This window comes from Tinamus guttatus, unplaced genomic scaffold, assembly GCF_059628265.1.
Source record: "Tinamus guttatus ecotype Peru unplaced genomic scaffold, ASM5962826v1 Tinamus_guttatus_pri_ptg000470l, whole genome shotgun sequence".
Taxonomy (NCBI): Eukaryota; Metazoa; Chordata; class Aves; order Tinamiformes; family Tinamidae; genus Tinamus; species Tinamus guttatus.
The window spans coordinates 3,346,723-3,370,982 of record NW_028289004.1 but is presented as its reverse complement, the minus strand read 5'-3'; the positions used below and the strand labels follow the sequence as shown (position 1 = coordinate 3,370,982).

The 24,260-nt window shown below is 42.0% G+C and overlaps 1 protein-coding gene across 1 annotated transcript; it reads right to left on the bottom strand.

The window, feature by feature from the left end:
• Nucleotides 1-1,352: 1,352 nt before the first annotated feature.
• On the bottom strand, nt 1,353-23,189 carry ZFX (zinc finger protein X-linked). The gene is made up of 8 exons (XM_088532757.1): nt 23,095-23,189; nt 17,383-17,471; nt 16,446-17,012; nt 7,784-7,933; nt 7,439-7,582; nt 7,198-7,332; nt 5,329-5,469; nt 1,353-3,510 (listed from the first exon to the last, which is right to left on the bottom strand). The coding sequence occupies exons 2-8, from the start codon at nt 17,441-17,443 to the stop codon at nt 2,324-2,326; spliced, it is 2,385 nt and encodes a 794-aa protein (XP_088388883.1). The 5' UTR covers nt 17,444-17,471; nt 23,095-23,189; the 3' UTR covers nt 1,353-2,323.
• Nucleotides 23,190-24,260: the final 1,071 nt, after the last annotated feature.

The window sequence follows — 24,260 nt, the reverse complement described above, 5'->3', positions numbered from 1 at the left end:
TGAAACATCCATTTAATAGCATTTGCTAATCAAATTAATTAAGAATTAAAACTAACTGCAACTAATGTCAGTACAATAACTATAATTTCATTTTCTCTTTATACAGACAATTACATTTTACAAAAGCCACTTGACCAAACCCTCGATTATTAAAAAAAAACAAGGTTCAACATTGTGCTTAAAAAAAAAAAAAAGGATGTATGTGATTCCGGGCTATGCAAGAGGAAGAAGATGGGTGAAACTGTGTCGCCTTTCAGCTTTTTTAAAAAAAAAATCAAAGTTTGAAATGGCTAACAACCTCAGCAACGCTATGGGAATCTATGCAACTTTTGTGCATTTCTAGGTTTCCAGTTACCAACAGCTTGGAGGGACGAGGGACAGGGAGTCGAGCAAAGGCGGATTCTGCAGGATTTGCACAGGAGGAGCCTGCGGCGTTCCGAGCGCCGCTGGTCGGGCGCACAGGCGGCAGCGGGCGGGCGGCCGCGCGGACGACCCGCCGGCTTCGCGCAGGGCGGCCACACGGAGCTGTCTGGCAGTGGCGTCGAACGGGCACCACGAGGGGCACAAAGGCATCGGTAAGACCGAACGCAACTCAAGTTAAACAAAAACCACAAGTATTTTAAGCTTACAGTGACACGAAAGGACCGAGCAACAGGTCTCGATGACAACAAAACGCAGAACGTTTGGAAGACGGACGCCGAGAGGAAGCTTCACCCCTGTCCGGTGTGCGGAGGACGTCCCTGCGCCTGGGAACGGGAGCCAACGCCGGCTCCGGCTCCCGCCTGCTGGCTCGCGGGCCCGGCCGCCCCACGCGAGGGGCCTCCACCAGCGAGGACGTTAGCGGGTACGATCTGGCCAACCTGGGGAGTTACAGTCATCCGAATTCCGCGAGCAGCCAGCGGCGTGGGTGGGAATTTGAGGACGGGCAGCGGGACGGGGCCCTAAGCTCCGCCAGGCGCCTAAGTCGTGCGGGGTTGTCGATGGGCGTTTGCCGTGGGGAGCGCCGCACGTCCCCGCGCAAGCGGCCAGCGACAGTGCGCTCCTTCCAACAGCCTTCAGGGGGTAACACCGCCCGCAACAGCCGCAGCGTTCCCCCAGCTGCTCATCAGCAGTGAAGAGAACTGGGTTAATTCTGGATACTGCAGGAATTAGCAAACGGCAGCTTAACACAGCTGCCGATGGCTCGGGAAAAACATTCAGTTTAGGAACAGTTCTGTTACTGTCACAAGTTACTTTTTGTACGAAGGATATCTCCACAAAAACATCTCGGCTCCTTGTGAACCCTTCTGCTCCACTCCATTCCCACCTAAGATCTCACTGTAAATATCTCATTTCCAAAATTGAGGCACCTCTTGGTCTTAAATTTTATTTTATATCAGTTCACAATAAAAATGTGATTTGACCCACATACTGCTCTTTCGAAGAAATATTAATGTACATAAAACCATTAAATTTGAAGTACATTTACCTGCATGTACAAACAGCTGTAAGCTACCAACTCTGTAAATGGAACAACAATATTTCATGTTTTCAACATTAAGTCAGCAGTAAATTGAAAAAAGCGACTAATTTGTAACGCACAACCTTTCAAAGACAAAGAAGCACAGAATAATAAACATAATATCTGAGCATACTTTTAAATCTTCCAAAGGAAAGAAAGGATAACAAATGCCCAAACAATTTATTTCTTTTTTTTTAGCTTTAAAACCTGAATTAAAATGCAGAATAGCTTCCGTTCGATGCTAGATGTGTAACTCCTCAAATGTAAAATAGTTAACCTGCCACAAAGTCTGTATAGTTAAAACAAGACAATCAAGTGGGCCCTAGTGACTTTATCTTCAACATCACAACTCCCCATCTTATACACACCTCGGACAATTTCATCAAGAGAAGTTTTTTAAATTCCTATTTTTTAAATTCATGACAAAACTGCATTAACATGGATACTGTGAGTATCAACGAGGTCAGTAAGATAAATATATTTAAATAAACTATTATGGTTGAAAAATTCAGTATGAGACAGGGTTTACTTTATTAAATGCAACTTTATTGTTGCCATCTTTTCTTCATTTATTAAACAAACTGAATAGAATTCCGAACACGCTATTGAACAAAAGGTATAAAAGTCAACTAGAAGCAATAATCCTATTTTTATACAGCAACAAATCAAATGCACAGTATGTTTTTTTGTTGTTTTTTTTTTCTCTTTTGTGTGTGTGTATGTGTGTGTGTGTGATCGCAGGTGATTGGCTTTAAAATAAGCTAACTGCCCGAAAGGCAAAATTCCTTTGTAATTCCAGCCGTAAGTCCGTGGAAAGAGACTTTAAGGCAGCCCAACATCTTTATGATGCCGCATTATGTGCTGGTTCTTCTCGGAAGGCCTTCGGAAGCCTTTCTTGCAGTACTCACAGCGGTGAGGGTAGTCCTTTGTGTGAATGGAAATAACGTGCCGTTTGAAGCCCGAGGCGTCCGTAGTGCTATACTCACAGTACTCACACTGATACACCTTTCTGCCGCTGTGAGTTTTCATGTGCTTTTTCAGCTCGTTTTGCTGCCTAAAGCCCTTCCTACACCTCTTGCACCTGAACGGCAGATCCTTTGTGTGAACTGAGAGTATGTGGCGGCTCAGAATAAAGGGGTCTGCGATCTTAAAGTCACAATGTCTGCACTGGTGCAATTTCTTACCCTTGTGAGCCGCCACGTGCTTTTTCAGTTCCGAAGGCCGGTGGAAGCCTTTGTCGCACATCTCACACTTGTGAGGATAGTCTTTTGTGTGCACGGAAATGATGTGTCGCTTCAGGTCGCTCGAGTTGGAGCTCTTGTGGTCACAATGCAAACACTGATGCGTTTTACTTTCTTGGTGCATGAGCGTATGCTGCTGTAGCTCTTTGGTATCTGAAAAAGTCTGGAAACAAATATCGCACTTGAATGGCATTTCCTTACTGTGCTTAGTCTTTACGTGGGTTTTCAAGTTAGAGGAGTCGGCCGAGCGGTACTCGCAATATTGGCACTGGTAGGGCTTCTCACCAGTGTGGATCCGCATGTGCTTCTTGAGCTCCGACGGATGGCGAAAGCCCTTGCCGCACTCCACACAAATGTGAGGAAAGTTCTTGCTGTGGACGCCCAAAAGGTGACGGCTCAGTAACCCTTGTTCTGCCGTCTCGTAATCGCAAAATTTGCACTTGTGCATTTTGTTAACTCCTTTGTCCCTGTGCACCATCTTGTGAGCAAACAAAGCTCCTGCGTGAGAGAAGCTCTTCCCAAACTCATCGCACTCGATCAGCTTTTCTGTCTTGGTGGTCAGCTTATGACTCTCCAAGTGGTTATGTAAACTTATTTTTTTATTCGTAGTGTAATCACAGTCCGTGCATCTGTATTTCTTCTTAGTAAGAAGGTGCTCTGGGTGGTTTTTCATGTGCCTTTTCAAGAAACCTCTGGATTTAAATTTCTTTCCACAAATCATGCAGGGGTAGACTGTCAACGGATGACCATCGGGACCAATAATTATTGCTGGAAAAAACACAGAAAACTCAATCAACATTACACTTCACTGCATTTCCTATTTTAACCTTAACAATACGCTGAACAATAGTTCAAGCCTGCATGTATTACTAAATGCAACTTTCTGGTTTTTATTAAACAGAGTTGTCAGTCACTTCTCCAATGCTGACACCTGCAGTTTCAAAACTACCCCATTTGGCAGCACTGTGGAGCGAGAAACATTTTAACAGGAAAAAAAAATCAACGTCACATGAATTATACTAAAGGGATTTGTTAAAAGAGTCTCTAAATATTGTCTTTTAATTAGAAAGTATAATTTTAATCAGGGAAGGAAATGACATGACAATCTGTGAATATACCAACCGAAACAGCAAGCTATCGTAACAGAATTTTAATTCAGCGTTAAGAAAATGAATCGATTCTACTCGTCATATAAAGGCACACACAGACACACACTTTACCATGGAATAATCAAGCTCATTACTTTAGGTGGAAGAAATGGACAGAGTTACTCTTTTCATTAATTATTACTGTCAAGAGATAAAAGGAAACTATTGGTTTAGATGCAAAGTATCATGCAGATGTTCTTCCCCTCCAATATTTCTATTTTAATGCACGCTGAATTCACCCATTAAATACACGCAAAAACTGATGCTGGTGCAAAGAACAGCACCCAGCTTGTTACACTGAGCATGTTATGGTAAGTATATCACACACACTTCACCTGCTTGCCGTGCTTTGTGGATGAGGTTTAATCTGGCAGTTCAAACACCTATCACTGACTACATGCCCCCAAACTAACACCTCCTCCTCATGCCATCTGTCAGCACTGCAATCAGAGCAGAGACCCAAGTGGGAGTCAAGGAAAACGTGTTTCACGTGAGGGCACGTCAGAGCTTTGGAAGTTGTTCTTTTGCACCGATCCATCAGCCTCAATTTGTTTATCCTGAATTTGGCTAGACATGCTCCAACGCCCTCTTTTACAAAAGCATTTTAGAAAGAGGACTTACTAAGTAGCTGGAAATAATAAAAGTAAGCTTCAAGGACAAAATTTGCCTGGTTTACTAACTGACAGGTAGAAAAAAACAGAATTCCTACAGTCAAGTCACAATTTGGGATAGGAACTTCCACTGTAATTTAAGTCAAGACCACTACAACAAAAGTCATGTGCTTTTTCAACTTTATCAGAACAAATAAATCATTCAGACCATAATGCAGTATTCCAGAAGAACCTATCTGTTCTCACAGAGTCAAGAACGAACACTGGAATTAACCTGAAGATAATTTATTGCACAAACAAAACAAAAGAGGCCACAGAATTGGCACTACCTAACACACACAAAGTTCAGATTTTCCATCACTTACTGAGTAAATATAATGCAATATATCAAGTTTGTTTTCTATATTCTCCATAAAGTCAAAAATAATCTTTGAAACTACTATTATTCAACATTGTCTAGCTGTCTAATATCCTCTTTTTAAAAGTCCACTGGAATTAGTTTAGGACAGGAAGTTTATAACCTTTTGCTACAATACTGTTCTCTTTATGGCAGAGATGGTTTCCCCTCTACTGGAAGCTCTGATGCCAAACTCCACACCTCCCCACCAAAGAAATCAGCACAATCCCCAACATCTGTGTCTTTAAAAGATTTAAAATAAAATATGCACTTGTCTATGAGGCAAAGTAATTCCTCTCTGTTTGTGAGGAATAAAGGAACAAAATAATCATTGTTTTTTCCCAAGACAACGCACACCCTAACAACAGGGCACACCTGCCAGTGGGTAAATACCTACGTGAACCCCAGCAGACTGCTACGAAGTCCTCACCTGTTTGATACTGCCTAGACTCAGGTCTCCGTTTTTTCTTTGGTTTTTGCTTAGCCAGTCTCCCAAGTCCAGCTGACTCGTCTATGTGCAAAAGAGCACTAGCGGTGCCGTTCCGACTTTCGATCCCGTCATTATTGTTACCTAACGAGACAAGTTGAAAAGTTACCTACTGTCATCACTCTACACATTATTTGAATCTCAAACTCTATAATGCAATTAAAAAAAAAGGCAAGATAAAATATTAGCTTGACATTTAATCAATCCGTAATAACATACAGGATGAGCTGCAGAACTGCTCTGTATGTAATTTAGGAATTGTTTGGCATTATGAACCTGACTTTTTTTTTTTTAATTAAAGCCCTACATGATTTACAGGAATAAAGAGACTTATTTCCCAAAACGTTCTCCTTCACGTGCAGGATTTTTTCCTGTTCCTTTGGTTACTAACTATGCCCCAAATGTCTCTCATTGGCAAACACAAGCAAGTCGCCACACTCATTATGCCTGATATTCTACTCAGTCCTGATATCACATCAATGCGTGAGCTCCCATTCACTTCCAGACTGAATTTACCAGACTGAAGTTCCTCACACACCAAGTTTCAGAATGGGAGCTGTGATCAGTGAGCCAGTTCTGAACATTTGCATACAAACCACACAACATATCGTTTGGTATTTTAACATTTATAAGTTACTGCCATTGGAAACAAATGTCTAATACAAAGAGGGTATAATACAAAGAGGACAACAATATCATCTTTGCCTCATATTCAAATGGTATCATGTGAAATAAAACCAACAGAAGAATTAAAAGTTAATATGGAAGAGTAAATACTATATATTTAGGGCGGTATTTACTGGCTAATTTGTTAACTTTGGGTGATTTGAGTGCATAAGCAAATTTTAAGAACAAATTTTGTGCAGAAGTATTTACTTGAATCAGAAGAGCATGCCAGCAAAACTTGGAGACAGAAAGGGAAGAAAATGCAAGATGCCCAATAGCTGTTCCCTTTATAGAGTGCACAGAATCAATATTCATGACTAAAGGTGAGCAGAACCATAGCCATGAACAGCCACGTGCAGGGCCTGGAGAGCCCACCTAAGCCAGCAGCCTTGACTTACTTCCATGATTCCAGCCCCCTGTTGCATGACCCTGGCATCTGAAGCAATCCGTGCTGTGCACACACCTATTTATGACTGTCTCTTCTGTTTCATTCAGCCAAACGATGTTCAGGAGGAAGGGACAATGCAGAAACATTTTTAAGAACTAGATTTTGCTCTATCGGCTCATGTAAGTTGTAGAATAGAGTTTGTGCACCAGCTGACATCCAGGTATTCAATATTATATGCAATTTTAGGATGATTCGCTTCAGTTTCTTTTTTGTTAATTATTTCCATGTGTGAAAACACATATTTATATATTCCTTCTGGAACACATTTAAATCAAGTGGGGGTCAGTGTTTCACCATTTATCTGATTTTAAAACTTTCCAATTTGCTCCTTTTCAAAAGTTGTAAATATTCAGTCTTATATTCAAGCCAGCTCTTATTGTGTTCTAAAACTGTGAAGGACATGTACTTGAGGCACAATTTTTCACCTAAATGCCTGTGTATTTACCCTGCTAATATCATGAAAACATGAAGGATATAGAGTGTTAAAATAGAACAAAAGAAGCCTGTTTTATAGCTTCTCTCTTCTTCCCTTTTTAATTTTAAGGCTCATTATGCCAAAAAAAACATTCTCTATGTGAAACCTCAAAAACACACATACGTGCACACACACAAAAGCACAAATTTTTCACCACCCTCAAAAAAGAAAGCGATCTTGGGCATTTGCTACAGCCAGTGTCACCTGTCTGAGTATTACCTACCATAAGCTGCTGCCCAAGCTATGGGCATAAAGGTTTTAATTTCAGTGTCATCAATTTGCTGCTCATGGGCCGCTGCTGCATCCTCCTCTCCTACAATTACTTCCATATAAACCTCATCGGCGATTTCTGCAACATCTAAGAGAAAAAGAAATTAAAAAGAAAAACAAAAAACAAAAACCATGAGAATACTGCACTGTTGAAAGTGAAGATCCCCATCCCCAAATGAAAGCCACCTACTTACTTAAATCTTCATCTTCATGCTGAGAATCATTTACTGTCATATAAACCATTTTCTCCCTTGGAATACGAATACTGCTATTTTGATCAAGTAATCCAACTGCGTGATCATTCTCTGGCTCGCTCTCCACGATGTCTACTGTGCCTCCTAATTAGGAAGAATTAGGAAATTATTTCTAAGTTACTTCAACTAAATTCTCTTCTAAACTGCAGAAAACAGAAAGCTTATATTTTTTTTAACATTTGGATCCAGAGCTCTTTACAGGTGACTTTTGAGAGAATCCACAGCCTCTAATTATGCAATATTTCAAATGTCAAGTTGGAGTATTCTAAAATGAGCATATTTTACCTAAATCATCTTCTCCAGGATCTGCTTTGAATATATAGACCTTGATGACTTCTGGACAAATGCCATCCACTTTACAAGAGCCACTTTCAGGCTCTGCTTCCATGGTAATTTCAGCAGAACCTTCATGTTCTATTTTACCAGCATCATCCACTACAAAAACAAGTCATTACAATTATCCAATCATATATAAACAAACAGATAAAAAAGACAATTTATTATGGAAATTTGAAAGCAGTTTGAAATTACATTGTAATAAAGAACCTACCCATAAATATTTTTGCATATCCTTGAAAACAACAACAATAAACACAGAAATAAATTCAAGCCATAGTTCAGAGGGAGCTGCAAGGGTGCAGCAGTCACACAACTATAAGTACGAGCATCACACGAGACTAGTGGGGAAACAGCGATCTGCAGCAAGATGGTGCGAAGAAAATAGCACATTAGTACTTCTCTACAGTATTATTTCCCCTATTCTCAACTTAAACTGCTTTCTCCTCCCCATCTAACAATTTTATAACTGATTTTCCAGATGCTTTTTTACCTGTTGCTCAAGCCTGTCTCTAACGCAAGAGGTTCTATTTCCACCAAACAGAGTAAGACCTGGTTCCTTGCAAGTACTCTTCCAGCTGGCTAGAAACGAAGATTACAGGAAGAGAAAATATCCATCTTTCTCACCCAGCAGCAGCCAAGGGATGGAAGAAATGGAGCCCCAAAGCCCTTCCCTGACACTAGTGTGTGGATGAACCTACTCATTGTTCAGAATGCCCTTACGGAAAGGGACTTGCACTGGATTTTATGCTATGGCTCTAAGTACTCTCCTTGTTATCAGCTGAAATTTTGTTCTCTTCTTTCCAGAAGTTCATTGACACCAAACTTCAGTCTGAATTGCTGCAACTTGCCTTGGCATCCCATACAAACATGACGGCTCTAAAAAGCGAATCACCTTTCTACGTAGCACGCTACGCGTGCATGCGCACACACAGCCCTACTTGACCAGACATAGGTTTTCAAGGCAAATTACTATGTATGCACTGGCAGAATCAAATCCAGGAGCTCGAGACATTCAGGGAATCTCCCAATTTCAAAAACCTAGAAGTTTCTCATAGTCTTGAATTTATTTAAGAACTCTTAACATGATGACATATTTGAAATTTTTGCCTTAATGGCTCATTAAGTCCCTTTTGGACATTGGTATGTCTCCCTCAAAGTATAGTTTTGACTCCGAATAATCAGACATAAAATTTAAACTAAAAGAGGTATAAGAACTGTACAATAAATATTGCAGATTTTTTTTAAATGACCATACCTACTAGATACAACATATTCAAATATGTCATATGCTCACTTTGCTGGCACTAGGATTAGTTATAGGGGTAATTTCATGAGTTTTGCTACTTAGTAGCTGTGCCAACTTACTATTTAAGATCTACTAAAAACCATAAAAATTAAAAATGCTTCAAGTATTATTACTATTTTCTTGCCATGATGACTATAGAAAGCATTGCATCAGATAAACTTCCACATCTTCTGTCTCATGTATCAACACAAAGAACTCAACGCTAGTACAATTTCCCAATCAGCAAGCATGAGTCAAAGGAAATATGAAGTCCCATATTAGCTTATGAAGTAGTGAAATAAGTTGATCTATTACTCTCTGCAGAAAAACAGCAGCAGAAAAGCATTAAATGCCATTTTTCCAAGTCAGTGGCCACCGTACAGAAGTTTTTGAGAAGTATGGTGTTTAAAAATGATTTTGTGTCAAGGCACAATATAACATGTTGTTTCTAAAACCCTGCAGCATTTCACAAGTGAAAACCTTAGGATGTTATTTGGGTCACGTTAACCGTGGAGCTTCACAGTATGCCCATTCAGTTACTGGACTGACTTCCACAAATTTCTTGGCAGATGCACAAAATGTCAAATGTTACCAGAACTCTGACAAAAAAAAACTAAATTTGCTTTGGTTCCTATGCTAGATTCACGCAGTTTCTCCTTTAACTTGGCTGTTTCCTGTGTCACACATGGATAGTTGGACGGCTTTCAAGTCAGCGTAGACTGATTTTTTATCACTGAAGCCAAAGGGAAACTCTGCCATCAAGTTCAACTGCTGCTGGAACAGACTCTAGGAAGAAAAATTAGAGCTGAAGTAATTGAAATAAAACCCAAATCTATGTGGCACCATATGAGAGACAGGCTTGTTTCTTCTAACAAAAACAGATAAATTATCTTGCTATGGAAGTATCTCTTGATAATATTGTAAAACAGAAAAATTTCAGATTTTTAAAATATGCTCCATTTATTCTTTAAAAAAAAACACACAGAAGTTCTCCAAGGTTCAAAGTCATTTTTTAAACAAGATGACTTTAAAAGCTTATTATCCAAGTTATAGTTTGTTTATCCCTAACTTCCCTTTCCAATGAACGGTATTTTAAAAATGCAATAGCTATTTAGGCTGAGTATTTTCGAACAGTTCCACTAACGTGTAACGAAACAGCCGTGCACAAACACTCCAACTTTCCCCAGATGAAAAAAAGAAACAAACAATTCACTGCCAGATGGCAGGGCTTGGAACACTGAAGTCCTTGAAGGGCTTCACAAAGTAAGGCCATCAGCAGGACAGCAGCAAAGAGGTAACAGCAGAAAGAAAAGCGGGTGGAAAGAAAAAGGAATACGAGAAGATAAAAATCAGAAGGAGAAACAAACGACGCCAAAGAGAATCTCTCTCCCTCAAGCAAGGCCCCATTTCCATGATATTTGGTCCTATGACTAAATAAGCATTTATCCGCACAGACTCACTGATGTTCTAGTAGCATTTATGAAACCTGATTCCTGTTTAACACTTCCGCTATGTTCCTGCTTTTTCGTTTTGTCACTATCTTACAATTAGAGAGAATGATACTTGAGTACATGACTGCTCAATGCTGGAATTGAAACTGTGATGACATCTGAATTTGTCATTGCAATTCACAGCCCATAAAGGGACCCCACACACCTATCTCACCCATGGATTATTGCTACTGTTTTCTTTTTAACATTCTTCTGCTTTGAAATTTTAAACAACACCAAAACCTGTTTTTTTAAGTATTGGATAAGTTTATAGAAGTGATTGCTTTCTCTACAGTACAGACACTGGGCAGTTATTAAACCCACAAGTCAGATACTAGAGAAAAAAAAAGAGAGAGAGAATGGCATTTTTCCAATGCTGCCATACACTGTGCATGTATATAAATCAGATATTAACTGAAAATAAGTGTATGATATTACCATGTTTTGTCTACTAGCTTTACTTGAATAAAAGGATCCAGTAAAAGCTTCAGACTAATTCTCTAAGTTAAAAAAGGAGAAAAATGATTAGGAATTACACCATTTAGTGTAAAATACATTCCAAGATAGCAGTCTGGAGCCAGTTTGGTAGTACCCCTCATAGATTTCACTGATTGATGAACCTACCCTTTATATATTGCAAGCTGTAAGAAACAGCTAAACAAAAGTACATATTTCCAATATTTTATTAACAACTTCCATATAAAGGTAATTCTTATTATTTTTATTACAAGCACAAACAGATGAGAAAGGCTTTAAATAGGGATTGTGCTATGTCTTTCACCTTGTGGGAACCTATCTAGTCATCATCTACAATGTGGAGAAAACAACAAAAAGACAACAAGAATAAGAAAAGAAAGAATAAAAGGTCAAGCAAAGAGAAACAAGCTATTAACAGCAGATCATTTGTTTAATATTTATTCTACTACAATGGCATGTTTTCCAGAAAATGTTATATCTTAAGTAACCAACTTACATAATGTCATAATCTTTAATGTCCAAGCAATATAACTATCTCCTGTATCTTTCCCTCCTATGAAAATACATCCAGCTGCATTCTTGGGACAGAAACAAGCCCAAGCAGCCCCCCTGCATTGATAAAAATAAAAACAATATTTAAAATCCAGCTCAAGCCAGTTACCCTGTACCAGAGAGTAGCAGTCCAAGACCCTACATAGTGCATCTGTTTAAATGGTGCTGAAGTTTTTTTTTTTTTTTTTTTTTTTTATATCCAGCACCTAGTGTCTCAGCCTATATAGATCCTTGCAGCCTTTTACACCTAGAGAGCTAACTAGAAAATTGCCTTTATTTTTTGTTTGGTTCTCATAAGCTTTTTTCTCCTACAGTTTCTTCTTTATGTGGGAGTGCATGAGGAAAATTAAAGGAACAGAAAAGACATATTTTACTTTAGCACTAAGGCACCTCAGCTCATAGGTAAGTATCACACTAGGGCATATCTTCAAGAGATATTAAAGAAAAAAAAAACGTTTTGATACCAGTTTAACACTTCAAAATCTGTGTACGGAGCAAGCAGACAAAAACACAGCTGTTTTTTCATCCTTTATGTTCCCAAATGATTCCCTCCCTCATTAAAAAACATGTATTATGGCATACTTTGTCTGCATACAGAAAGAAATAGCCTTGTTGAACCAGTATTAATGCAAAAGGTCACTGCTTACTATCATGCTTGCTCTAAAATAGATTACATGCGTGCTCTATTCCCCAAGCAGATTTTAAGTATGACTGATATATAAGTTCTACCTAAAGCTCACCCGATAGCAGAGAACTAGTCCACCAAAGAAAAAGTTAATTTTACTGACAAGTTATTTTGTTAATGGCAAAGCAAGTTTCCCTCCCAATTGGTGGGAGAAATCTGTTCTATTTAATCTTAATACCATTGACATCATGCGTGAACAACTGTCTTTCCCCCTGCACATTATGGTTTTGTTGATTAGCTCCACTGCTTTCAACTTAAACACAATATCCAAGCACGAGGAAAGGTATGTTTTATCTACACCTAAGGAATGATGCAACCATTATTTTATCTCTTTGAGCATGCCAGGTTCTGACTCCTGAAATGAAAAGTGTTAATTCAAAGAGAACCAACAACAAATTCAAAGACAACAAAGACATTTCTAACTCAAAGCAAAAATATGGACATAACACAGCCCCTACATCCGTAAGCATCACATAACTTCCTAAATCTGCAGGTTACATGTGAAACGTAAACTTTGTGAGGCTTCCCTTCCACACATCTCCTTTGTGCCTTACCATTTCTACTGCAAGTAAATGTGTGTACACCAGAGAGCAACCTTTTGTCTTCATGACAAAAGACGTCTTCCTTTACCAAACCAAATAAAATCAGACAAGCAAAAATCTTAACTTCTACCATACGACCAGGTGCACGGTACTATTTTGCTTGATTAGTCCATGACATGTTGTTGCATTTTTCCTCTAAAAATTAACTAATCTCACCACTACTGTTTCACTTAGGGGAAAATGATTTTCCATGCCTTAAGATTTACTACTAATGAAATTGGACTGATGTGTGCCAGAATGTAATTTATCCTTTTCTAACTAGGCTCGGTGCAGAATCTTCATGAATGAGTTTGTTATGGCTTACATGAAAGAAAATCTAATTTACCAAACCTGCTGGAATCCTTTTAAGCACTGATTAGTAGCAGTTTGTATCCTCTGTTGAATGAACAAAATACCTGACTCAGTTCTGGCACTAACTGTCCCAAATCTACCATAGACCAAAAAAACAGGTAAAGTATCCAAAAAAAAAAGAGGTGAGAGAGTACATCAAAAGATAAGTGATGATGTAAGTTGTGTCAAGAAGCATTATACTGGAAATGAAAGCACAAAGACATAGGAAGATAGAGACTAAATTAAATGTAAATGGGAAAAAAGTATTAAAATAGTGAGTTTCTTGGAAGAAAGTCACAGAATGAAACACACAGGGACTGTACTCTTTAAACTCTTGTACTCTGCAACCATAAAAGAAAGCAGAAGTATAAGTAAGCACATATATACATACATATACTTAGCAATTTCCAAAAAAGTATTTACAAAAAAAGTATCCTATTAAAAAAAAAAAACTAAATTGACGCAATATGTCAGGAATTAAAACACAAACACTTAAAGAGAGCCAAAAGACAGGAAACATAGCAATGGATTTTTCCTATGACTTCCACTGAAGGATATAGACTGAGAAACCTAGGACCACAAAAGGAAAAGGCTGTCAATCCCTGCTTTTCAAGTGACAAGATAAAAGGAGATGGGCAAAAGCACTCTGAAGAACAGTCAAATTCACAGATCCGGGAAGCAGCAACATTTGCCTATTATAACAGCAGGCAAAATTCTATTCCAAAACTTGCCCTAGCAATTCAAAGTCTGCCAGAATCGAGCATGAACTTACAGGTTCAGCAGAAAAAAATAACCAAAACTTTGGTTGATATTACTGTCTTTTAAAATCCACCTAAGTGTAAGTGAAGAACAGAAAATCAACAGAGAAGATCAAGAAACACACACACTGCCAACGCAAAGAAATAGAAATGAATTCAAATAATGTTTTCCCTACAACGGAGAGACTGTTTGGAAAGACAGTCCTGACTTGCTGGGAAAGTACTAGCCTCTGACTTTGAAACCAGAAGGACTTGTTGGGCAGGCTTCACACACAGTAGGTGGTAATAGGGAACTTCCCTTTAAATTGAACTGTAGCACATACTTTACATTCTAAGTACGAATAAAAAAGGCTTTTTTTGTAGCCAAATGATTGTTTTAAGTGCTGGCTTATTTAAGGTTCTGAAGCTACAGAAAGCACTGGGCAAGGCTATCGAGAGGCATTTAATATCAAATAAAGTACGGAATGCACACGTCTGCAGAAATACGTGGCTGAAAATGCAGAATATACAACTGAATCATTAAATTCCTATGTTCTGTGACAGGTAGCACCTCCAGACAACAGGCATGTCAAAGCCTTCCTCACTATTATGCATCTCAGTGACACGCAACATGGCACCTGTCAATACTCTCCTGCCCTCACCCACTCTCCAAGAGGCCACGCTGGCAGTGGTACAAGGGGACACCTAACACATCTATGCCACCCATCATGCAGACCCCAGTTTGTACGGTGTTCAAAGGGCAGCAACCCAAGGAGCCTCTCTCTGCTGTCCCTCCTTTAGGATGAATTCAACCTGCAGCAGAAGAGTGAGCACATGGGCAGGAGCAGCACCTTAAAGTGCTACTGTCGAGGATGAAGATTAGAGAAGGGTCATCCACAGGGACCCTACACAGTCAGGTCTCAGTTCTCCACGGGGAGATGATGCACATTGTCGCTTAACTAGGCTGCAAGTGCAGAAACATTCGAACTGCTGCCCTACCAACCACCTGGGGTCCCAAAGTAGAAAATCACATTTGCACTGTATTGTACTGCATAGAGATACTGGTTTGGAGAAGCGTAATTTCAGTGTGGCCTGTTCTCCACACTCAGCATCATCCCTGATCTCTCCTCTCTATTTCACCTCTGCATATTCTTTATTCTTGCAGCTTAAGTTTACAATATTCCGTGTTATTGGCATTTTCCATTATCCCATTTCATTGTTTTCCCAGATAATAGAGAATTAACTGTACCTCATATAAACTCAAAACATGGCTGCACAAGGTTATTCAAGGAACTCAAGAGATGATAAATTAAGAAATGCAGTGATCCTAGGTAAGGAGAAGCAACATTAAAATCCATAAGCACAGAATATAAAATTAAAACAAGTTATAATACATTAAAAAGTGCCCAAAGGAAAAAAAAAAAAAACAGTGGAATTAAATGACAGAGCATCAAATATGCCTCATCAGTGGCATCATTTAATGCTGGAGAAATCTGAAGTGATCTGAAATGGCAATCAAATACGATAACCAGGCTAAAAGAAATGTCCTATTTCTCTGAAAAACAAATATCCAGTAAGGGCACTCTAGGTGTTGTATCGAGTAGCATTATAATAAATAATAAGCTGAGTAAGTTCTAGTTTGCACAAATTAATATCCCTAGTATAAAAAGGCCTGATCATTTGCGATGTTTTTTCCCTCACTCCCTTCCAGAAGTCTCTCAAATATCATTCAGGTGGATTGTGCCCCTGTTTCTACGGGAATTAGGAGATGAAGATATTTAAGGTTGCTTCTCAGCTATGAGCAGCAATACCTATTCTTTCTATGAGCAGCATACCTTTATATCCTTTGCTTCATCAAGAAGAATACACATCCTAATAGCAAAGAAAAGCATTACTGCTGGTATTTGACTATAAATGGGAAGGGACGGTGGGGGAAGTATAGCAAAAAACAACACAAGGATAACAAAATAGCATTTGGACTTCCAAGAAAAAAGATTTTGACTCCCTTGTTTTTGATTCTTTTCCACAAAATAATTCTGCTGTTTTCTTAATAGCTTGGCAGTAATCTTACTAATCTGCATATACATGAATGTTCAAATGATGCCGTATTTATTTTCTCTTAGTTCATTCTAAGTAAATAGCATTTAGCTTACTGTAATTCTTACTCTTTTGTTCATATTCTATAAAATGCCACAAAAGTAATTTATAATCAGACACACATTTGCTAGTATTTCTCTTCATTAGTTTCATGAGAACTATTAGCTGCCACACATTCAAAAGAAAAAAAAAAAAGAGAAAAGAAAAATCTTGAACACATTTGGGAGACTTTTGTTTCACTAGATAATAGAGAACATCTATTTTTGCTATTGTTACAAGCCCTCCGTCAGATATTTAAACCACCACCCAGGTCAACAATCTGAGAATTTTTATGGCTTTGCCCAGACACTTACGGGAAATCATAAGGTAATCTTCACAGTTGCCCTTCTCGTCTTGATGTTCCACAGGGATCCCATTGGCATCAATGACTGCTTCTGATGCACAGTCTGCCACCAAGACTTCTTCCGAAACGACATCTGTTCCCAGGGTGTCGGTGACAATATCTGCTTCTTCGACATTATCGTGAACTACATGTTCTACATGTCCAACCTCAGGTACATGCATTGACTCATTTGTCAGTACATGCTCTGGTATCGACATTGCCTCTGCTGTTATGTCAGAAGCTAAAACGTCATCTGGGACAGTGCAATGAGCCAAAGAAACCTCTTCAGCTACATCTGTGTCCAGCACTTGTTCGGGAATAATGACAGTTTCAGACACATCTGGCTCCTCCATGATATCTGGGCACTGAACATCCTCAATAACAACATCCTCAATAACATCTTGGATTACTACAGAATCTGGATCATCAGGAACAAAATTATGCACAGTTATATCTGAGTCCACTACATCTGAAACAAATACTGTTTCCTGTACTTCCACAACAATCTGATCTCCATCCATATGGGCTGCATCAGCTCCTGAAAAATATAATTAAAATGGCATTTAAATTATAAAACTGACTCAAGTGTTTAATACTGAAGATACTTCTGTTTGACTCCAACCTTTACACTATGTAGCCATTTAGCAAAACCATCCTAATAGCACATAGACAACTAAGACAGGCAAATACACAAGGGATATAAAGTACTAAACACAAGTGCTTTCCATTTTTCCAACATCCAAACGATCAACACAGAATCAGCTCATTCATACTGCTCTAACAAAAATAACAAATTGAAAGGGACCACTCTATACAAAATCACTGACAACTTTAAGACAAAATAAACTACAAGCAGTCAACAATATTTGATGTGAACACTCTTATCCAGATATTATCTCCTGACAGACCTGTTGGATCAAAAAACGCATTTGGCTCATGTGGCTGCAATTCAAGTCCATCTTCATCCATGGCCTTTAACTCTCATCAGTCACAGTGTCTGTAGAAGGTAAAAAAGAAAGGTTATTTGACTAGTAACTATCATACTAAGATTATCTCTGCCTGTACAAGAGACTTCATAGGAAAAGATAAAATTCTAGGCATATAACAGTCAACAAAAAACATCTCCTGGCTGTAAGATGGCCCAGATTTCAGAGTGCTTCTGCTTAGGATTCCAGAAACACTACTCTGTAGCACCAAACATGCATAGCCTCAACCAAAGGAGTGCAAGATCAAGAAAGGGATATGACAAAATAAGGCAATGAGATTTGCTTATATTCTTAAAAATACAGATATTCTTAAGAAAAAGCGTGAGTATGTTCACACTCAAGTCCTTTTCGTTGTTGGGGCTACAGCATCCTCAAATCAGAGAGGCTTGAGAAGTTTAAGCCAAAAGTAGATGACTAACAGATAGCAATGCATTTCACTTTAGATGTCCCTTAGATTCATGAAGTTGGACAGTCAGGAGGAAATTACTATTTCTCTCATGCCGCTTCAGAGATTTAAATCAACATTAGCTGGTTCCAGAACATTGTGTCATAGATTTTGAATCTCAGATGCAGGAATTTAAAAGCAACCTGCCCCAAGACAAACCATTGATTGGCTTTTATAGCAAAAATATCAGCAGGTCTCAGGAAGCACCAAATGTCAAACTCCACTAGATTATTTAAGAGAATGTCAACGTCTTTTCAATGTATAACAGCAACAGAAGACTCTTCTTAACAAAAGCATGAAATAAAACCAAAAAGCTGGAATGCTTGATATAAGCTGTGCAACTCCCACCTAAACTTTTCTGCTCACACATATTCAATATAAAAAGGATCAGGCTATTGGGCTACAACACAATCTAATATAAACCTGTACTAGTCCCTTGAACTTAGTCCAGCTGGTTTCCTGATGCTGAACCAGCAAGAGGGAATAAAATATTGCATGTTGCTGCTCATAAGCAAAACTGTACAAGCAACTAGGAGGTAAAGACTTCAGCGATCCTCCAAACATTTTTCACAGCGATGAGCAGAAATCTACCCACTTCCATGATACTGTCACGACAGGCGCAGAGGAAGCTTAAGACCCTGTTCAAGGTGTCTATAAATAGTACCTTTTCAAAAATGTTGGCAACCAATATTTACATTAAGTCTTTACAGGAATATATACTTCTTTCTTTTTCATGGAAATTATCAACTACTTCAAAACATAAATCTATAACCAGAATCTGCAACAAGCATCTTCTAGACTTCACTTTCTTTCTAGCTCAAATTTCTCAACTCTTGACAGTTAACCACCTAATTATAAATCAGAAAGATTTATTTTTAAAAGTTGAGGACGAAATATAACCAGAAATTAAACTAAAGAAAAAACAGCTGCTGTGTAGAATATTTTCCAAGGAATTCCCTACTTCTTCTCTGATGTTCAGTTGGGAAAACCCTAGATTTTAAAGACAGCTGTGCTAACAAGTCATTGTACTGTCCAACAGGACACAGATGGTTTCATAGTTAATCCAAATGCCAAGCTCCTCTGTCAAAGCATCCACTTCTAACAGGAGCATCCATTGATGCAGATACTTTTTCAAGATAAAGAGCAGGATAAAACTGTTTCTTAGTCTCAGATGCAAGACTGATGCCAACCAACTTCTGCCATGCCAGGGCAGCAAGAACACAGTAAGCCTAATAAGGCTCCACACAGTTATTTAAGTAAGAATTGATCAGGCCCAATTTTTACCTATTAAGTACATACATAGTCAAGTACAAATTTCTTTCCTGCTCATGGCATCATCTGTTCTGCTTTCAGTGTTTAGTTTCTTCTTTTCTGTTCTTTTCCTTTTATACCTTTATTTTTTATACCTTTATGTACATTACTTTAATTACTCACTCATTTATTCTTTCCTCCATCTTGTAGCTACAGTGCATTCCCATCATTCACACAGCAAAACCCTCCTACTCATAAATTTAGAAGTCAATCTGTGGCAAAGATTGTATCAGCAATCCAGCTTTTTTTTTCTTTTTCTTTTTTTTTTTCCACTTGGGAGGAGGCAGAAGGGATTAAAAATTGTTAGAAACTACCTCCTCTCTCCTCAGGCAACACCCCCACAGGAAGCCAGCACTCACTCTCCAGGTTTCTGGGGAAAGTCAAGGCTGTGAGGGTTACAGCCACACATATTATTAGCCTCTGACCAACTGGAGCCCAACCAGTTTGAAGTACCAGTTCCCCACAAGCATTCTGGAGGAAGTGGCGCTCATTTTCTCTTATTTCCTGCTTTCATCACCCACTTGCCTCCGCTCCACCACTAATTCCCACTTCTTGTGATTGATGCATATATTTTTAATACCCTATCCTTCCCTCAAACTCCTGCTGTCAAGCAGGCTCTCCTCCACTCTCCATTTCCATGTCTCCTTCACCTCTGAGACCCAACTTCCACAGCTACACTTTCACTGCAGCGCAGAACTCAGCAGCATTCGTGGTCATGCACCTTCATTAGGAGGCCAGCACCAGGAGCGTGGACACAGATCTTTAAGCGCACGCGTGGTGCAGCAACGCTGCCTCCTCTGGATCAGAGCGCTCTTTTCAACTACAGAGACTACGTATTTTGCAAAACGAAGACTCATGTCATACACAGACTGAGGAAGTTTCTCGGGCAAGTAGATTTTCAAGATTTAAAAACACCATGGACTTATGCTTTGCTATTTGTGCTTCTTCTTGTTCAGAAAAGAAAAAAAAATAAATAAAAACATCTCTTCACCAAATGAATATGTTCTTCAATAAGATTTCCAATTATGCACTTTTGTGCCCTGATCCTGCCAACAGATTCATGTATGCAAATCCCTATAGCTGTGCAGGACAATAAAGACCTTAACAGCTCTCCAGTTAGGCACGGAAACCCACACAAGGAGAAATTTGCTGCAGAAAGTGTCAAAAGAGGAGGTAGGCATTTAAATTAGGATTTAGCTGAGCTGTCTCAAATGATAAAGGTGCCCAAATCCAAATCTGCAATCCAAAATGCCATCAGGGCTTTTGTCCGTGGATGGGAGGGAAAAAAAAAATAAGAATTTCATCATTTGAATAGTCTAACCAGCAGATGGGCAAACAAACAAATGAAAATAAATCATATTTCTTCCTGTCTGTTCTGACCAGCCAATGAGCACAGTGGCCCAGGTTCATTAACGCAAAGGACGTCTTCCCTGCAGCTCTGTACCAACCTGCAGCTTCATGATGAAGACACTGTGCTCTGACATGAGAAATATCAAAGCTTCTCACTGCAAGCACCACACCGAGCCTAGGTCTTCAAGTTATTTGGCAAGACCTTGAACTCTGTGATATCGTAGGAGAACGGGGCACTTTCCTGCAAGGTTTCCAGAAGGCCAGAAACTCCTGCCGGTGCTTTCAAACAGTCCTGGTAGACACTTACCTCAGGAGAAGGTGCTGGCACCAAAGTACACAGAAGCATTTTTCAGTTCTGGCTTGAGAATCTGAACTCCTGAAGAAAAGCAGGTGCCCAGGCGCATCCCTACACTTAGCCCTTCTCCACATCCAGATCTACCTGCCTCACGGTTCAAAACCAGGGAATTTGGGAACTGCTGTCCTAACAGCTGCTGGGTACAACAACAACAAGCCTAGACCCTTAATGCCAGGTTTTCTACCTCCTAAAAGATAATTAAGTACCTCTATCCTTTGTTTGGCTCTGGGTCTATGTCAGCTTCATACAGATTTAGAATTAATAATGAATTTGAGAATGACTCTGAAATATACCTAATTCAGTTAGTTCTTACAAGATGATTATTTTAACCGCTTATTCAAGGATATGCCTTGAGATTTTTTGATTGTTTTTGCTTTTGTGAAAGTCAAGGCAATGTTTCCAAGTGGAAGGGCACACAGAAAAAACACATATTCACAGATTAAATGGTATTAAGCTATTAGCAATACAATAAAGTAACTTTATGAACTAAAAATGATGGATTTTTCATAAATTTCATCTTGTCAAACAGTCAAATAAAATCCACGCAGATATTTCAATAGATTATAACATTAAAAAACAGTTGGCATAACTGGCCTTCCACGGTAATCAAGGTGAAATAAGAAAAAAATGATGAGTTGACATGTTTTAAAGAAAGGGCAACTTGAAAAATTCAGTTACTCAGAAGAAAAAGCTTTAATGTGACAGTTGGTCAGTTTCTCTGCTCCCTCTCTCTCTTTCAAAAAATGAGGGGGAAGTAGGAAAAGATAAAAAGGAAAAACCTCAGAAAAGCCATCTTAATGAAAAAGAAATCCATAGGAAATTCCTTTGTCTACAGCTAAGGAAAGCACAGTACATCTGTTCATTCACAGAGGCATAAAACAAATAGCTGCATGGCCAAACTCTGCCCCACCCCAGCAAAAAAAAAGCAAGGCACCAACAGCAAAATCCCCGCACGTGAGACCCCGCTCCGACCCGCGCTCAGAAGCCCAAATGTGCAACTGCAACCGAGCTCCCCTTGCGCCTTGCCGCTGCCACGTTAAAAACCGCAGCACGCGCTGCGTGTCCCAGGCGGGCCGGAGCCCCGGGCCACCCAGGGCCTCGCTGCGGTGACGAGACACCGCGGGGCTCTCCCTGAGCGACCCACTTACGGGGAAGGCCGGGCGCCCGCGCTCTGCCACGCACACGCGAGGAGAGCCGACATTCACGCTCCTGCAGGGCACAGCTAAGGCTCGGCTTGGGGGCAGCCCCCACTGTTACTAGGTGAATAGATGGAGGAATAAAAACAATGTTACAAATATGGCAGGGTAATCATTCAGCCGTTTATTTCACCGTGCATCTCCCCCTGCTTTGGCAGGAGAACTGGTACTGCTGTTTTCACTGTAATTTAGTTAAAAAAAAAAAAAAAAAGTCTCCCCTCCTCCCCCCCCCCGCCTTTTGTTGTAGGCCAGGCCAGTGGCGCGGGCGTTTGCAGATACTGTATAAAATAAAACGGTGTTTTCCTGAGCACCTCACGGAGATGCTGGGCATCGAGCTCGTATTTTAACGTTTCTAGCGCCCCGGGGAGCACCCGCGCGATGGCGGGGCACAGCCAGCAGCCCCGGCGCTGCAGCGCAGGAAGCCGCCGCGGGCCGGAAAGCGCCGCGCTCCCCCGCGACTCGCTAGCGGGGGAAGGAGGAGGAGGAGGCGGCGGAGGAGGGAGAGGCGGAGGAGAAGCGGGGGTGGGGAGGCTGCGGGCTCTGCGGAGCCAAGCGGGGCCAGGGGCTCCCCCCTCCGGCCCGGCCCGGCCTGCGCCGAGGCGCTGGCGCCGCCGAGCGATTAATTCAAGATGGCGCCCAGCGCCCTCCACCTCCCCCCCCCCGCACGCGCCGCCATTTTGTCTCCTCCTCCAGACACTCTTCGAACCCCCCTCGGCTGGGCCCGGGGCCTGGCACCGACCTCGCCCGCCTCCCCCCGGGCCGCCGAGCCCCGCGCCGCCCTCCCGCCGCCGCCCCCGCCGCCCAGGGCCGCGCTGGGGCCGCGCAGGGCGCCCGCCCCGCCGCTGCGGCCCGCTCGTCGGCCGCAGCCTCGGCGCGGCCTAGCTGCGGCCTCCTCGCGGCCTGCGCCGCGGCCTGCTGCGGGCAGGGGGAAGGCCCGGGCCGGGCCGGGCGGCGGAGCCGGGCCCCGGGCTGCTTACCGTGCGGGTGGCGGGCGGCGACGCCCGGCGCGGCTCGGCGCGGCCTCTCTCTGCGCGACTGGGCCGAGCGCGGCGGCGGCGGCGGCGGCTGCGGCGGGGCGGGCGGGCGGGAGGGGAGGGAGGGGCCGAGCTCGGAGCTGAGTGGAAGCGGCCAAGCTCCCCGGGCCGGGCCCGCCGTCAGCACGTCACGTCACTGCCCGAGAGAGACCCAGGAAAAGGCGGAAGGCAGCGCCGCCGCCACTCGCCGCCGCCGAGCGAGGCGAGCGACCGCCGCGGCCGGGCCCGCCGCAGGGCCGGGGGCGGCTGCTGGGCCGGCCGAGGCGGCGGCCGGTGCCTGGCGGGCGAGCGGCGTGGGGGGGGGGGCGGGAAGCGGTGGCGGCGCTCGGCGCCCTGCGGCTCCTCCTGCCGCCGCCTCCGCCGCTGCGGGCTCGATGGGCGCCCCCGGAGCGGAGCGCGCCCTCCCCGCCCGCCGCTCCGAGCCGCCGCCGCCGCCGCCGCGCGGGCCGCCTACCCCGCCCCGGCCGCCATCCCGCCGCGCGGCCTGCGCCGCCGCCCGGCCCGGCCCGGCCCGCTCGGGAGGCCGCGCGGCCCCGCGGCTTCCTATTTCTTCCTCTCCTTTTTTTTTTTTTTTAGATTATTTTTTTGTTTGTGCCTGTGTGTTTGGGGAGGGGGACTGGGCGCTGTGGATATTAAGTATGCGTGTCGGGGGGGAGGGTGCGGCCTTGGGTCACAGTCCGCAGTTAAAGCATAGCAATTAGTTATCATCAATAATAATAATAATAAAGCAGTGGGGCTGGGCAAAGCTGGGGACGCAGGCAGGGGTCTGGGGAGCTGCTGCGGCGGCGCGAGGCGCGCGGCGGTGCCCCCGGGGCGCCTGGCCCTTACGTAAGCGGCGCCATGGCAGCCTGCGCCAGGCTGGGGGCAATGGCGCCCGGAGAGGGCCTGCCAGCGCCAAGGGGAGCCGCCGCAGCGGGAATCTGTGCCCTGCTTCACTCCTCGTGCTTGGTTTTGTTTTTTATTTTATTTCAGAAAAATAGTTAATGCTCGGCCCACGAAAGACTGTCTTAAAGTTTTTGAGGCATCAAAAAAAACCCCACAAACCGCTCACCCTTCCCCCCAAACGTATCTGCGGAACTTCATGGAGAGGAGTAGGTACGTTCAAGCTG

Excerpts from the sequence above, each read along its gene's own strand:
- ZFX (XM_088532757.1), bottom strand. The coding sequence starts at position 17,443 with ATGGATGAAGATGGACTTGAATTGCAGCCACATGAGCCAAATGCGTTT. Across the intron at positions 7,333-7,438 it reads GCATGAAGATGAAGATTTAA|ATGTTGCAGAAATCGCCGAT; the intron begins GTAAGTAGGTGG and ends TTTTTCTCTTAG. Across the intron at positions 3,511-5,328 it reads GTCTAGGCAGTATCAAACAG|CAATAATTATTGGTCCCGAT; the intron begins GTGAGGACTTCG and ends TGTTTTTTCCAG.